Source organism: Drosophila kikkawai, chromosome 3R, assembly GCF_030179895.1.
Source record: "Drosophila kikkawai strain 14028-0561.14 chromosome 3R, DkikHiC1v2, whole genome shotgun sequence".
Lineage (NCBI taxonomy): Eukaryota > Metazoa > Arthropoda > Insecta > Diptera > Drosophilidae > Drosophila > Drosophila kikkawai.
Genome location: NC_091731.1, coordinates 33,884,675 through 33,900,868, shown reverse-complemented (window position 1 = coordinate 33,900,868; position 16,194 = coordinate 33,884,675). Strand labels below are relative to the sequence as shown.

The following is a 16,194-nucleotide window of genomic DNA, read 5'->3' as shown; positions in this document are numbered from 1 at the left end:
CTGGTTGCTTAAAAATATATTAAATAAATAAATACAAATTTAAATTTACATTTTAAAAGTAATTTAAATTAGGAACCCCTTGAAAAACCTAGCTTCTACAAGTGTTTCTATTTTCCTCAACCCAACTTTCTCTACAATTGAGACGTAAACCGAAATGCGTGATAAATATTTTCCGGGCACTTTCGGTTCTTTGACCAACAAATGAATTTGACTGCCCGCAAGAATTGACGATGCTCTCAATCAATCGATTCATTGAAATTGATGGCCAGCTGGTTGATCCTTGGCATCGGCGGGGTGGTGAAGGGAACGCGAACGGCACTTCAGGCAGTTCCAGGCGGATGTGCCCAAGAGCACGCAACCCCCAAAAAATAATCGTTTGGCCAAAAATCAATTTGTGCGACTTTGTTGCTTTATGGTCTGTCATCTCTATAAACCCCCTGGCCCGCCCTCGGCATCCCTGGGCTTCCATCAGCGGCCGCTTGTTAGCAGTTCATCAAATTTGTTTGCCGCATATTAATTGCCCGTTGTTATTATTGTTATTGTGGCCGCAGCCACTTCGCTACTGTTCCGCGAAGTGCGATCGTATTGTTCGAGTATTGTTATTAATGCCCCCCCTGCCGCCTCTCTCATCAGAATCGGCGGGAATATATCGCTTTATTGACATTTGGCGCACGTGACCAGCGTGCAGAGATGTTTGTCTACTGCTAAGCAAATAGTCACTGCTTTTAATGTGCAAACAAACCCAGGGAAGAGCAGTATCTGCCATGCTTGCTGCAGCCCATGCGGCGTATACGTTATAAAATCGAAAAATCTAAGATACCGTAGATATCGCCCAAGTGGACAGTCGTTTCTCGTATGCAAATATCACTTTGGTGGTTACTTTTTTAGAATTTTTTAAAGCTACTTGTTATTTGTAGTCGTCCCATAATTCAGAAGTAAAGATGTAATTATGAGATTTTTTTTAGGTGATTTGTTAACGTCCCATAAATCTGATGAAAAGTTGTCTATATTATAAATAATTGTTTATTTTAAATTGGGATTTCCAAGTAAAATAAATTCTGTATTTTTATGAATAATTAACTTCTAGTTAAACTTAAAAAATCTTGTATTTTAAGCTATTTGTAATTAAAATAAATTGTAAATAATTAAAATAAAAATAAATAAATTAAAATAAAACATTGCCAAGTCTAATAACGCTGCTGCACCTGATTCCTTTTAAAAATATATTTTAAAATTAAAGTACATAAAAGAATAAATAAAACTCATTACAAGATAGATTTTAAAACTCAACTTTACCCTTATTTATTCTTTTGAATTCAGAACTAACTGAAATCACTTGCTGCTTCTGTAAATATTTCCCTCATAACCAATGCTTACTGTAATCGCTTCCACTAGTCACTGGCCGGATTTGTCAGATTTAAACGCACCCACTGACTTAAGCATATGCCCCACGTGCTGGCCATTCGGTGTCCATTGGCACGTCCCTGCTGCGATCCATAAGGAGATTTGCCTGCAATCGCTTCAAAAGACGTCAAATCGCACAATTTACGGCATCAAATTTAATTGCTTTTGAATTTTTAGAATTTCAAAAAGTCTGTGCGAGGGAAATGGGCAACGGAAGGAAAGAGACGGAGGAATCAAATAAAAATATTGCTCAGTGCAGCTTTCACCACATGTTTGTGTGGTGAAAAATATCTGAAAAATAGTGGTTGGTGTCCAGGCTAGCTATCCGTCAGATAGCTTTTGTATCTTTGTTGAATTTCATTGGCTTAAAAAGTATCTTTATCTAGCTTTATAAAATATAAGTGTCTTAGGAACGATCCGTTAATGTATGTTATAGGAAAATTCTAATTTTTGGAAACTTCAAAACTTAAAAAATCTATAACTTAGTCAAAAATGCTTTAAATTCAATTCAGATTGCTTTTTTAAGTTAGTTTTTATAAGGTTTATAAATCTGCATACTAAATTTAGGTTTTTTTAAAATTCAATTTTTAGCCAATTTTTGAGAATTTTAATGATGGTACCCCTTATCAAATTTTGAAAAAAAAAAAAAAAATATGGACAAGAATATATATGATTTATAGGGTCGGAAATGACTTCTTCATTGCTTTACTAGCTTCTAATTGAAATTATAGTACCCTGAAAAGGTAATACCCTTGATATTTATTTTAAAGATGCATCTCTTAGTTTGGTACTTTCGCAGGTTGATTATTAATTTAAAATGTTGCACATTTTAGTTCAACCTAGAATTTATATAAAGTAATTTCCTTATTTCTGCCTATGTAAACAAACTATAAGGCAGGCTTCACCCCAAAAAACCATATGTTAACCACTCGGCTCCAAATCGTCTCGGTTATGTAGCAGCAACAGTAATGTGATATAAGCTCCTCTCCCCTCCGAAAATTGCAGGCACATTCAATGAATTCTACAGAGTAGAGAAACGGAGATAAGCAGCAATAAATACTGAAGGAAGGGGAGACTCGAGCACGGGTGCAAAACGTTTATTAATTGTCACAATTTATACACTGGAAAAAAGCCTTACAATTTTGAAGTAATTAAATATTTTTGCACAAAAGAATTCAAAGGAATTACTAGTCTTTCGATTTGAAATAAACTTATCTGTGATATTTTTATTAAATTTTTTTTTGAATTTTAATTTTTTTTTATAGAAATTTATTTTGTATTTATATAAAAAGTATATAGGCAAGTTTTCTTGTCGTGTATGGGAACCAAAGTTGCGAGTCGGAAACGGTATGCACTTGGCTGCACTCCCCAGCCATGCACTTTGAGTATTCGGTTACTTCGCGGGTCCCCAACAATATCCCCTATTGAAAGTGCAGTTTTTAACTTTGTATATTTTTTTTTGCCAGCCATATCCATATCCATATCATATCTGGATGGCATTTACATATGGACATTTTGAGCCCCACAAGCGCACACTAAGCACATTTTAATTAAGACGCAGCGCCAGTTTGCCTCGGCTTCTGATCAGTTTCGGGTTCTGAGCGCTGAGTTCCGAGTTCTGGGCTGTGGGTTCTGGTATTCAGTCTTGAACTAGGCGCGCCTGCGAAAGATGTGCGCCGGGGAGCGGCGGCTCCACCGATCTAAGTAATCCAGGGCCTCGGAGATAAGCTGATAGATACCTCGACATCATGTGCTGTTGGTGTGCACGTGTCTATTGGACGGTTCTGCATAATCTGCTGCTCCGGATGCTGGACAGTCTGATGGAGTTGCGGCTGAGATCGATGGTCATGTGCGGCTGTTGTGCCGGTTATCAGCGACAGGCCGGCGAAGGCGAAGGTGACGTTGCCGCTGTGGAACGGGTTTCCAGCACTGATGACGATCAGCGCCAGCAAGATTACGTCATTGTGGGTGAGTTCTAGCCGATCGAGATCTCTCTCGCCGATCACTTTCAAAACAATAAACATTCAGGCAACAGCTGAGAGTTGACAAAGGAAAAACGTTTCTTAAACGGTTATTACTTGTACCTTTAAGATATTTTAATGATTTCTTATCCTTTTAGAAGATGATGATGCCACCTACACGGAGATCGAGGAGCGGCATGTGGAAACGGAGCAGTACTACTTCACCGTGGATCGAGCCACTGCGGAACGAATGCTCCAAGGCAGGGAGGATGGCTCCTGCCTGGTTCGTCCCTTCAAGGCAGCCGATCAGTGCATCCGTTACATAGTCAGCATTTGGGCCTCGGACCAGTACTACCACCTGTTTGTCCGACAGCTGGACAGGAGACAGCGCTATGCCATTGGCCAGCGAAAGTCCGGAGAGCGGTACTTCGGTTCCCCCTCCGAAATAGTGGAATTTTACTCGGAACACCCGCTGCTGTGCACCAACAAGAGCGTGAGCCAGTGCATCCGTCTAAGTCCCATTAGTTACGCTTAGTTTGGGTCACAAAAACTTCAGGAGTTTAGGGGTTAAATCTTTATTGGGTAAGAGACGCGGGAGTATGTACAAATAGAGTTAATCTGGATCCTCAGGTGGCCACCACCGCCTTGAAGGCACATTGATTGTTCTGCATCAAAGCGGGCCAAAGGAAGGCCTTGATCAGATCCGAACGCCGGTCCGCTTGGGGATGCCGCTCGTGTTTCTCGGGACGTAGAAAACCTAGGATTAAGTTTGATATTTAGCCATAAGCTTAGGTTTAAAATACCATCAAACACCCACCGAGGTTAAAGTCCATGTCCAGGTAGTAGGGCGACTTCTGGTTGATCATCCGCCACGCCAGACGCACACAGGCACTGACGTAGTGCGTCAGCGGGGGACAGGACTCCAGGCAGGGGTACTCGTGCAGCGTGGATAGCACCTGGTTGAACACCGATCGCTCGATCTCGCCCAGAGGAAAGCTATCGGCGGTCTCATGGAGATGCTGGCGCACGGATCTGTCCAGGGCCAAGGTGGTCTCACTACTGCCCTCCAAAGAGCAGTTCAAGACGCGTCGCACCTCTAGCACCTTGCGCTCCCGCATACCGTGGCACAGGCGGAAGGAGAGCTAAGTGGGGAAAATGTACAATGATTTCCAGGAAATAATTGAATTAAAGTGATCTTAAAGAATATATAAAATGTGTTTCTCTAATTCCCAAGTAATGTTTTATAATTAAATATTTGTACATCATTGCATTTATATCTCTTTACTGTCAAAATTGAGATATTTTAGTCATCTTTGCCCAAGTTTTCTTTACTTTTCTTTTCTGGGAAAGTGTCATTCATCTCTCCGATCGAAAGTGGTTCGATCAGCTATAATCTCAAGTGCCTACGTAATTTCTGGCACCCTGCGGCGCTCCACTTTCCCTCGCTTTTCGCTTCCACAACGCCTAATCATCCTCTAAGCGCGATTGCGATCTGGCCAAAATTGATATTTTGCAACGGCAATTTGCGGTCTGACAGGATCTGAAGCTTCATGGCCCACGGCTTTGGTCTTGGTAATTGATGGCCAAGCACTTGAAAATTGAAAGTAATCTTTTGTGGGCTGCCTTGATCTAACTTTAACAGTAAAAATACAAATTCTTTTTACATGATTTATTGTCAGTAGTCTCAAGAATAGGCATTCTTTGAACTCATTTGCATAAAGGGTCGTGTAGAGAAATTTTTGCATTGAAATAGTGACAGCTATAGAATTGCTAAATGGTTATAACACGCGATTGTCCCATTTAAAAACCATAAGATTTAAACTTCTTTATGACCAAAGCTTCTTTAACTTAAATAGCCATTGAAAACACCTGACAAACTTGACAGGAAATTGGCACTAATAGCCTAATAAATGAAACCCATTTTTCCAAAATGAATATTACAAAGACACCTCTTCTCTTGTCAAGAAATTTACAATATTTTCTCTAGTTTTGATTTGATCTTAAAATATTTTTTAAAGGCCTATCCCCAACTTCATTCAATAAACTCACAACACAAATAAAAATCAAACTCATAAAAACCCTATAATTGACATAAAAAATGTTTTTGAGACACACCCAATTAGAAATTTATTAATCTTCGCAAGACAAGAGAAAAGATTGTCTGACATGCAATTGGCACTAATTTCTCCCGATCGAGTTAATCTCGAAATGTTTTTCGGTTCATTATGTAGGCCTCGGGCCGTAGATCTCATCTTGAACCTCAAGTAACTCGGACTCACCACAATCATCGAGAAGAGTATCTTCCCCTTGAGGCTGTGCGCATGTTTTATCTGCGGCAGACTGTCCAACGCCTCCAGTGCGTCCGCTCGGTTCTCGACGTAGAGACTCCGATAGAGCGACACCATTTCGCTGTGGAGAAAAGTGAGAGAAACATATATGAGAATTGAAAAGTGAGAGATGAGAAGCCAAAGATGAGGAACAGATTGGAACGTGGGATGCCAGCAAGTGAGAGTTGGCTGCGGTCTCGAGTTATTTTTTTTTGGCTGAGACTATGATGTGGGTGTTCCACCTTGTTCAAAGCAGGTCAAGTGTTAGAACCAGGTTTTGGGAATGATAATTGGGTTTGTAAACAGTCTTGTTAAACATGAAATATAAATCTTGAAACATAAATCAATTGCTCACCTCCCATCATCACTGCCCGAATCATCAGAGTGATAGCCATCGCTGCAGCTGCTTCCACTGGCTCCTCCCGGTGGCGTGGCCTTGCCCATGGATATTGAACCAGACAGTGAGCCTGGTGGGCCACCCTCGGGACCCATCATATGGAGCACCACCTCGCAGCCGCGGGAGAAGTTCATCAGTAGGCCGGCCGCAGGACGCTTCTCTACCAGAGCCTGTGAATCCAAGCGACGCACTTGACCCACGCAGGACAACACCTCCTTGTCATTCTCCACTCGCGTGCTCAAGTTCTCCACCAGCGTGTGGAGCTGCTTCAGCGCCGGCTTATCCAGCATCGTGAGCAGGGTCTTGTTGTCAATCAGTCGCTGTTGGATGTCCCCGTAATTAATGGCCAATAGACGCTGGTGGGAGGAGTGGGCAGGATCCTGGTTCACAGTCACCATGCTCAGCTCCTCCAACTTGTGAATGGCCATCTTGTAGGTGTCGACATGGCGCTGCAACTCCGTTTTTAGAGCCACATGCAGGGATATGAGCTGGCCAGAGGCATCGGTGGTGAGTCCATGGACTCCGAGACCCTGCACTGCATTGTCAAAGCTTCGCCGGCGATCTCTTACAGTTTGCCGGAGAGCGGGCTCATACTGGGCCAGAGCCTGGAGCAGTCGAGTGCAGCGCTGACGCAGCCCAGATTCGTGGGGATTGGCAAACAGGCGCACCAGCTGCCAGGCCACGGTTTCGCTGGGCACCTCCGGCTTGGGAGTGGTGTTCAGGGTGGTTAATCTGGAGGGAGAGAATAAGATTCAAGGATAAGAAAAAGGGGAAAAAGAGCATTCCCAGAGTAGAAAATATTCCCTGTTATCTTACCTGGTAAAAAACGACTCCAGCAAATAGGCACTGTGAGGCAGATGCTCCAGCAGGAGATCCAAAGGCAGCTCGGCTATAACAGATCTTAGAACCGAGGGACCCAATCGCCCCACCACTCCGGCAGCCTCTCTGTACTGCCTGCCCTCCGAGAGGAGCATCAGGCGGCGTAGGACCTGCCTGGGACTAGTGAGGAACTCCCGGCCATCCCGCGAAGGTCCCCTAATCCGTTCCCTGCTGTCCGCCATGGAAGCACTGCAAATAGACAAGGGCGGCGATGGCTGGATGCCCTGCGAAAGGAGGATGGCGTCCTGGTGGTTCTTCAGCAAGATCTGCTTCCTGCAGGTTACTCGGGTTACACAGTTTACTCGGTTGTGGGTTAATGGAATGGCTTTGTACAGATGCAGATGCAAATGCGGATGCGAAGACTGAGAGATGCAGATGCGGATGCGGAGACTGAGAGATGCAGATGCGGGTTCAGTGGGACTGCTTACAGCATATTGGGCGTGGGCTCCATGGCTATGCGGGGCTCTATGTGGGCTCCAGTCACCAGTCAGTGGGGGAGTTTGGGGTCTGAAAAAAAAAACAGCCAGACACAATGCCACGATTAATAACAAATAGGAAATCTCTTTGGCAAGAATTCGCGCACAAAACAATTGCACTTTCACCGCAGCAACAACACCATCATAAGTTAAGGCGCCACGCATAGCCCGAGATATCTATGTGTATAGATACAATGCCACAGGTTGGTGGGAGCTTCCAACTCAGAAATGACAACTAGGAAAATGTTTTTAAAAAGGCAGCTTTCCTTAGAGGCCCCGCCACGTATTTCAGCTATTTCTTGGGGCCCTAAGAAAATGCCTTTTAAACATAATGCTTTTCCATTAATGTTTGGGGGAAACAAATAAATAAACAAAGTTTAAAAGAAATTTTAAGTTGGATGTCTGGACACCTGCAGGGTTATTGCCTCCCCTCGGAATCCGGGAAATGGACACTAGAGCAACCAACCCGAACCGAAAAGAGCGGACCGTGTTTGTCTTCCCGAGAATCGAGCGGAGGAGCACATAAAATATTTACCAACCAGCCGAAAAGCGCAGAAAAGCAGCCGACCACAGCGGCGATTAGGTATATAGAACTACTCATATGTCTGCAGAGAGAGAAAATACCTATACAATATTGATAATTTAAACTCTTAAAGTTATAAAATTAATAATTAATTTTATATGATATTTTTTAAAGAACCCTTTTCATTAGTTTTAAATATTTTTAAATTATTTCAAATATCTTCTTAGCTTGTTTTTTTGGAACTTTTTTCTTTAAGATCCATAACAATTATAAATATTAATGTATATTTCTATTTATAAACTTTAAATATATATTATGATTAAACACAACAATTTCTTTCTCTGCCTCTGTAATAGTTTTTCATTAAAAACTTCAATTAATAAAGCTTGTCCGAGTGTCTGCCCCTCTCTCCAAGTTGTACTTCCAGCTAAAAGGCCCCAGACTCGGAGCCGGAGGTGACAGTGACCCAACGCGGCAAAGGTCAGACGCCGTGCATTGCGGACCGGCTTAACGGACAGGTAGACGCCTTAATTGAAGGTAACCAAGTGCCTAAGTGCGCTTTGGCAATACTTGTAAGTGCCGTTACCGTTAGCCACAGGCAGCGGAAGGTGTGTCCGCTGGAAATGAATGCTCCACTGTACCACTGGGCGTGGCACTGTGGGAAAGAGATCAAATCTGCGTACGTGTTGCCAAAACAGCAGAAAGGATCAGCTCAGCCGGTGATCGCCGCAAATCGCAATCTTTCCCAGCGCATGCAACGTGCGAAATCCGAGAGATAAACAAAGATGCGCAGCATTCCGCTGAGCTCATGTGGCAAGTAACCGAGAATCCAAGAGAATCTCCAGACATGACGGACACAAAAGGGAAATGGTGATATTACCCGACAATTATGAGCACACGGGCGACAAATTGAAAGATGCCATCTGCTGGTGGTGGCTGGGAAAGCCATAGAAACGTGGCCATGACACTCGGGATGCGCTTCGTTGGCTCACATCAGAAACTCACATCGCACCACAACAAAAACCGAAATAAAAAAGGGCTAAGAGGGAAACCAGTGCGGTGTGTGTGTTATGTAAGCCGGTGACAAACGAGCGGGCGCTGAGAACGGAAGCCAAACTTGTCGCCGCAGAACGCCAGAACACCCGAGTGTATCTCTATCTGTGTATGAAGTATCTTCATCGCCATCCCTAGATGTATCTGTATCTGTATCTTTGGTCTCAGTTGGTTTAATGAACCCAGCGAAAATAGAAATGCGGCGATGTGAAATGATTTGTTGTGCTGGCCAGAAGACAAACATCAGGCTGCCGCTGCCCCGCCACTATTGTTATTACAGCAATTCGTTATGAAGTTGCTGGGCTCTGCGATAGTCCGTAGATTTTCGCAGGCCAACAAACTTCTAATTGCCGCGACCCCGTGCTCTGCTTGCAATCGAGAGAGGGGCCTTGATTTTGCCTCAATTTGATACCTCTTAAGGGTATATTGGGGAGAAATTTTGAAAGGTAATCCTGTATTACTTTAAAGTCTTAACAAAACCGTGACTAGAAAAAGAGGATTTTATAGAATTTATATAACATTTAGCAAGTTTTAAGGGATCTACTTTATTTTAGCTTAAAATACTTTTATTCTTTGCCATATAAAATGTGTTTTAGTACCAAGTATTCCCTAGTCTAGACCCCTTTTTAGTTCGCATTTCCCGTACCTTGTTCCCTGATTTCTGGCTCTGTCATAATGGTTTTCATAACGAGCTCGGGATGATGTCGGACTTACAGAGCCCATAGATGGCGTGCGGCTGCCATTAAGATTTGATTGCGATCAACTAACTTGGATACTCGCATCTGGGGCCTGCTGGGGTTTCATTACTATCTCTCCCGGACACCTGCGTACCTGTGGCAATTAGCGGGCAGACTGCCAAAAGAATAACAACACTAGATGGGCAAAAAGGAAGCCGTTAATCAAAGAGAGCGAAGCGACCCAATCAAGTTGACCTCAAAATCCAGGCGAGACAAAGCGGCGCGAATTTATTGTCGTTAGGCGAACAACGCACAAGTTCTGCAAAGAAACTTGTTTGCGGAACGTTCCCTAACAGTTACCTGACCATCGTCCATCCACAAAGGGAAGAACGGCCCTCTTTCAGTTCCCAGGTGCGGAGATCTTCGTGGAAATTACCATATCCATTCTAGTCCCATTGATTGATTCCATCATAAAGCACAAATAGTTCGCGGCTAAGACCCCGCAGGCGGTGCCCTCGAAGTTGACTGGAGACCTACTTAGGTCCCAGGGCTCTGGGCCAAAGTCTTGGCCGCCCATCAAAGTTTGACAGCTCGCCAGGCCACAATCTAATTCATATTAACTTTTTTCGGCTTTTTTTTCGGAGTAGCACCTCAATTATGATGGGAACAACTTGAGCCCGAAACTAGGTTAATTTCATTCATTCAATTAGAAAAGGAACTGCCGCGAGTAGAGTCTGGTTGTTTTATGGCCAGGTTGCAAGCTGCTTGGCAGCTAATTGGCGACGCGTCGCCTGCTGGAGTCACTAGCTCCGTTTCTGGGAAAGATCTTGGAACAATCTGCATAAATTAGCACAGCCCGACCCTTGACTAAGCAGCCATAATGAGAGACTAAGCATCCGATTTGAGGAAAGTATCTAATTATGCGCGGAATCTTGGCTTGTTTGGGGAGCAGTCAACGCAGGTTTATGGCAAGAAATTTCGGATATAGGCACTAATTAGATGGTTAGAAAAGAAAATTAATTAACGACGCCATTTGGATGACATAGTGAGCATTGGCCAGTGGTTATTAAGATGTCTTTCTTTATAGCTTTTCCCGGGGTGTGGCATAATATTTGTATAACTTTAGAGTTCATTGTTCGACATTTGGTTTAACTTTTATAGATGAATCTTATAGTAACTTCACTTGATAACAAGAGTATCTTAAATTTTAGTAACTTATTAAATGTTCAGGACTGCAAATGTTTTAATAAATTGTTTTAAAATGTATATTAATTGTATATTTACTTCTTTTTAACAAGAAAAAGGTGTGATTGTTTCAAGCCCCCTACAAAGATAGTCTCCATTAACTCGAGCAATCTCCATAATAACATATTTTTAATCACACCATAAGTATCTTATGAAGAAGCTCAACGGCTGGAGGAAAGTTACTTATTATGCGCTTGGCTTCCCACTAAACATGTGAAGTTTTCTGGTAATGTTTTCATCTTTGGAGCGTTCAACTCTATTGGTGCTACACTTGGTTGGCACCCACACAAGACGTTGTTTTCGTGCCACTTACATGGTTTTTACCAGCAGTGCTGGTTGTGGGTAAGTGTGCCACTAATCCAAGATCCGAGATCTGATCCGCAGGAGAGGAATCACCAGGTCTTCTTCTCACTTGACACCGGAAAAGTCTTGGTTGCCCGTTTTCCCCAACTGCTGCTGTGCAATTTTCACTTGGCTGCCGAAAGCGACAGGGTCAAATACCGTCTTTGGGGTTTCTTAAGATTGTACTTGTACTTGTATCTTGTATCTTGTATCTTTTAGCTTGAGCTTGAGCTTGTATCTTGCAGAATGCAACCGCAAATCAAAGCGTTGACGGTGCCTTCGTGTTTTTTTTTTTACGTGTTCAGGCTGGCAATTTCCATTTGACAAGCTCGTCTACAAACATTTTTGCACTTCATTAACTCATCCAACATTTGTGGAGTGCAAATGCCACGGGAAATTCCTCAGAGTCTGTCTCTTTCGGTCTCTGTCCCCTTCACTCTTTAAATTCTTCTCACTATTTCGTGGTTTACCGTTCAAGCACGCGCGAAAAAATATTTGAGGAAAATCAAAAGAAAAACCATCCGGAGGAGCACTACCGATCGCAGTAAAAGTCCAAAACCGACTGAACGAATGTCATGACCAAAGCGGCAGCTGCAGCTCTGTTTGAATTCAAGCGGGAGCGAAAGAGAGCGGCTTACTGGCGTTGAAAGAGAGAGCTAGAGTGCTGCGCAGGCGCGCACACTCTTCGCGCGACTCGAAGTCCACAGAGCAAAGATCAAGGCGGCAACAGAGAGCCATGGAGCTGGGAGCTCCACTAAACCCCACCGAGATTAAGACTGCCACTAAAGCGGGCTGGAAAAGTTGAGATGGACACTGCAAGAAAAAAGGTAAACAAATTACTTTATTTAAAAAAATATTAATATACAAAATCTGTTAAGAATTCTGCGGAAAAGATTGAAAAAATTACTTTAAAAATTAGGAGTGTCTTTAAGGCTTGTTACAGCTTTACTTCCAACAACCAAAGTTCATATTATATACTTACCCATTATTTATCACAGTGTAACAAAGACAGCAGCAGCTGTTTCCACCGCCCGGCGGCCGATTTGAATTGAGCCAACTAATAGCCGATGTTTGTTTGTTTTTGGCCAAGTTAAGGCACTGGCAGCGGAAAGTGCAAGCCAAGATGCAGCTGCTTTGCTGCCATTTACCGATTGTTAGTTTAATTGCAATAATGGACGCCTCTGCGGGGGGCTCTACATCATGGGACTCGGATTTGGATTCGGATACGGCCTCAACTTGGAGTTGAAGCTGGGGAATTTGGGTTAGTGTGTGCGGTTTTGGCCGCAGCAAGTTGGGGAAGAAATCGCATTTAAAGCAAGTTTTCTACTGGTGGTTGGCCTAAGAAAAAGTTCCCAAAAAAAAAAAAAAAAAAACTATGGCCAAATTTAGAATCTTTAATCCACCGACTTATGACTCTTGGTATGATGCAACTGTGAGAAAGGCCTCGTCAGTGTTTCGGCTTCAATTTTGCATACCGTTTGGGTGGGCTGCACTTTGGTTCCAGCCCAGTCTCAGCTAATTAGCTTAATTACCCAATGCCAGAGGCGGATTAATTTCACCGGTGGCAAACGGTGAAAAATGTTGGCTGAAACAAAAGCGAGCTGGTGTTGAATCCACTCCCAATCGTTTGGCATGCACAGAGGAAAATTTTTTAATATTAAATAGATATTTAATTAGCTAAGCTTAATTTATAACATTTTTCAAATAATTTTGAATACTTTTATTACGATTTTGTTGATTTCTAACAGGAACTTCATCTAGTTCTCAAGTTATTTTAAATTTCATTTATATTTTTGCTATTTCATTATTTAATTTAAGCTCCAAAGAATTGACAACATAATTTAGTATTTAATTAGATTTTTTATCTTAATATACTAGGCTTTTATATTAATTTTAAACCTAATTAAATAAAATTACCTTGCCAGAAATCTCTCTATATTTTCCCACTTAATCAAAAAGTCCCTCAACTAGATTATCACAAAATGTGTAAATTATTTTCCGTGTTCCGCTGAGGGAAGATGAACTAAACCGAGATCGAGTGGCACTGATTGGAGCCCATTGCCAGCGCCTTGGCCAAAAGATTCGGCCTCGGAGCAAATGGTCTATCTGCGGATCTCCATATCGCTTGCATATAGAGTAGAGCCGAGACTGCGAGAGCCCGAAAATTGCGACACCTTCACGTGTTGCGCGCAATTGGAAGACGCTCCACAAACTGTAACCAAAGCGGAGCAATTAACGAGCTCCCACCAAAGGTGAGTGGTACTACGTATGCTAGATGTGGATGCTTTGGATGGAATTGAGCCCATTTATTTGCGGCAGGTCTGTGTGCGGCATTTGCATTTAGCCGGCTTAACAGGGCGTTAAGCTTGCGACACGGCCATAAAATAAAATACACATCTCCGGTGCTGCTGCTGCTGTACTTATCCAAGCCGTAATCCAAGCCGCTAGAAATCAGGTGTTAATAAGTCAAGGTCTCTGGTAATGGAGCGAACCGGGCTAACATCTATATCTCGAATATTCCCAGAGCAAATCTTCCTTTTCCTTTCTAAACGCGCATTTCACTTTTCGCCAACGCAGCAGCAGCAACAGCACAGGTAGTCAGTCAGTCAGACAGGTGTGCAAATATTTGCGGGAAAATTGTTAAACGAAACGCTAGAAAAACAAGCAAACTCGGGGGCTTTTTGGCGCATTGGGAAACCGCTTACCAAATCAAGTAATTAACGCTTTGATTTACTAAACGCATCGGATTGTCGCCAGTGGCCAATATTTAATGTTTCATGGTGTTGGCTCGATGCTTGATGGCTGCTCCTCCGTTGCATGGATCCAAAGCTCCATGGATCCTCATGTTTGTGTGCGAAATGTCGCCAATTTGATGTGGCTCTTTGCCTTTTGATTTTTCGCTTTTTCATTTCGTTTCGAGTGCTCCAGAGCTGCGCCTGCGCACTTTTCACTGCGTTAGTTACACTGGAAAAAAGTGATAAAGTGGTCTTAGTAATACATTAAATAATGTCCTGAGCTTCGACATACATAACTCTAAAACTTGCCTGAAAACTGTCAATCTTTGAATGTCTTTAATTTTCCCAGCTCATAAACCATTTTCCTTCAAGGAATCCCATATTTTTAGAGTGCACTCACTTGGACTGCGACATTTGTCAGGTCTGAGGCAACTGAGTTTATGCCTCGACTGCTTTTCCCCCTGCTGAGACATCTGCCAATCCTGCCAATTGGCGATTTCTCTTTCGCTGGAAAAATGTGGCAATAATCGTAAAACTTAACACAAATATTGAGCGGAGTAATTATGAGGCCCACAACTAGCTAGCTGCTGGTTGCAAACTGCAAATTGCAAACTGCAGACTCTCCTAAGTGACTCGGGATGACTGCCACTTTCAGTGAGTGCCGCCGATCGTTTGGATTGATCGCTTGACCCGATTTCCTAGCCATGACAAGAAACATATTTCAAGCTGCCGACAGCAGGAGAAGTTGGTCAATCTGCGGGGAATCATCTATAGAGGGCAGACCCCCAGTTCATCCCACGATGCACTCGTAATCCTCATGAATTTCATCACCTACCAATGCGCCGCCAAGTGCACGAATCTTGCAGATAAACATCAGTGCACTCGTCGCAGATACATGCGGAGATACATTCAGAGTTACAGATACAAAGCCCATTTCCGCTGCTTGCAGCCCTTTTGAATTGATTAATCCCCACTCCAAAGACCAATCCATTGTGGAGCATCCGCGACTTGGGTCTCTCACGTCCAGCTTCCGTGAAAATAATTCAATTTCATGCCGCATTATGTGTGTGGATTGGGTTCTTATATAAGGCCCTTAGAGGAGGAAAGTGCAAAGATTTGTCTCCCTTTTCTTAAGAGTTGTGGTTACGAACAGCAAGTGGCAATTAAAGCTTAAACTCATCACTTGGATGGATGCTGAGTGAGGGAGAAATTAAGCCAATACCGGTTGATATTCCCAATGCACTGAAGGAAAAGATAATAGTTTTGGTAGGTTGAGTTTATATAATTGTAAAAATTTAACAATTTATGTTAAGTTATTAATAATAGCATAAAGGGTAGAGTATTCCCTTAAGAAATTTCACATATATTTAGATTAAAGTAAGCCCCTATAGTTTAAATTTCTCTAAGTGCATCGTCTCTTTAGCTTTGCACATCATGTGGCTGATATGCCCGGCTCCTGGACAGCCCGTTTGGCAGCAACTTTCACAAACTTTTGCCAGCTTGGCCGCTCGATCGCGATTCTTATTACAGAATCAGGTGCGGGACGGGACTCTCACTCTCTCTCTTGCCATCTCTGTGTTTGGGGCGAGTCAGTGAACTGCTTGCAACTTGGGGCACGTTCGGTTGACAGTAAAAGTAAAGAGCCGCTCAGGAAAAAAGTGAACGCAATCGACCGAAAGGCGACCCACTTCCGCGGGTCCAGCAATATGGCCAATATGGTGAGTGCCCCGATCGCAATCTCCTCTCGCTTCTTCTCTCCGGGGATCGCACACACACCAAAAATTTGTATTTGGAAAATCTGTGGAGAAAAGTGGGTGGCCCACAGCCAGCAGCGACTCCGACGACTGTCCCCTTGTCGAGTGTCAGTCGTAGAAACCGAATTCGAACCCAAAAAACCAAAACCCAAAACCCCGACTGGACAAACGCACACGCAAAACAAACCAAAGTGGCTCAAACGAGCCATTGGCGTGACTTAATGATGCATAAATAAGAGAGGCTGCAGCGAGCAGACTGGGCTTGGTCGGGGTCCAGTCAAAAAAGATACAGATACTTTTGTACAGATACAAAATATTTAGTAACTAAATAGCAAGCTAAGACGACAGCAGTATGTAGTACAAATTCCTATCAAAAATATTCGATAAATCAAGTTAAGTTTAAAGTAAATTAGTTTTTGTA

At 43.0% G+C, this 16,194-nt stretch overlaps 2 protein-coding genes across 3 annotated transcripts; one reads left to right on the top strand and one right to left on the bottom strand.

Moving 5' to 3' along the window:
* Positions 1–2,939: 2,939 nt before the first annotated feature.
* On the top strand, positions 2,940–3,940 carry LOC108085918 (B-cell linker protein). Of its 2 annotated transcripts, none has more exons than XM_070287329.1 (2): positions 2,940–3,372; positions 3,527–3,940. In XM_070287329.1, the coding sequence occupies exons 1-2, from the start codon at positions 3,153–3,155 to the stop codon at positions 3,898–3,900; spliced, it is 594 nt and encodes a 197-aa protein (XP_070143430.1). In that variant the 5' UTR covers positions 2,940–3,152; the 3' UTR covers positions 3,901–3,940. The 2 variants fall into 2 exon arrangements, with proteins under 2 accessions (XP_070143430.1, XP_017038182.1); XM_017182693.3 differs by having other exon boundaries at positions 2,948–3,372; positions 3,524–3,940.
* A 51-nt stretch (positions 3,941–3,991) lies between these two features.
* On the bottom strand, positions 3,992–11,831 carry LOC108085917 (uncharacterized). The gene is made up of 7 exons (XM_017182691.3): positions 11,256–11,831; positions 7,397–7,475; positions 6,906–7,241; positions 6,048–6,821; positions 5,645–5,774; positions 4,183–4,507; positions 3,992–4,122 (listed from the first exon to the last, which is right to left on the bottom strand). The coding sequence occupies exons 2-7, from the start codon at positions 7,417–7,419 to the stop codon at positions 3,992–3,994; spliced, it is 1,719 nt and encodes a 572-aa protein (XP_017038180.1). The 5' UTR covers positions 7,420–7,475; positions 11,256–11,831.
* Between the last annotated feature and the right edge of the window lie 4,363 nt (positions 11,832–16,194).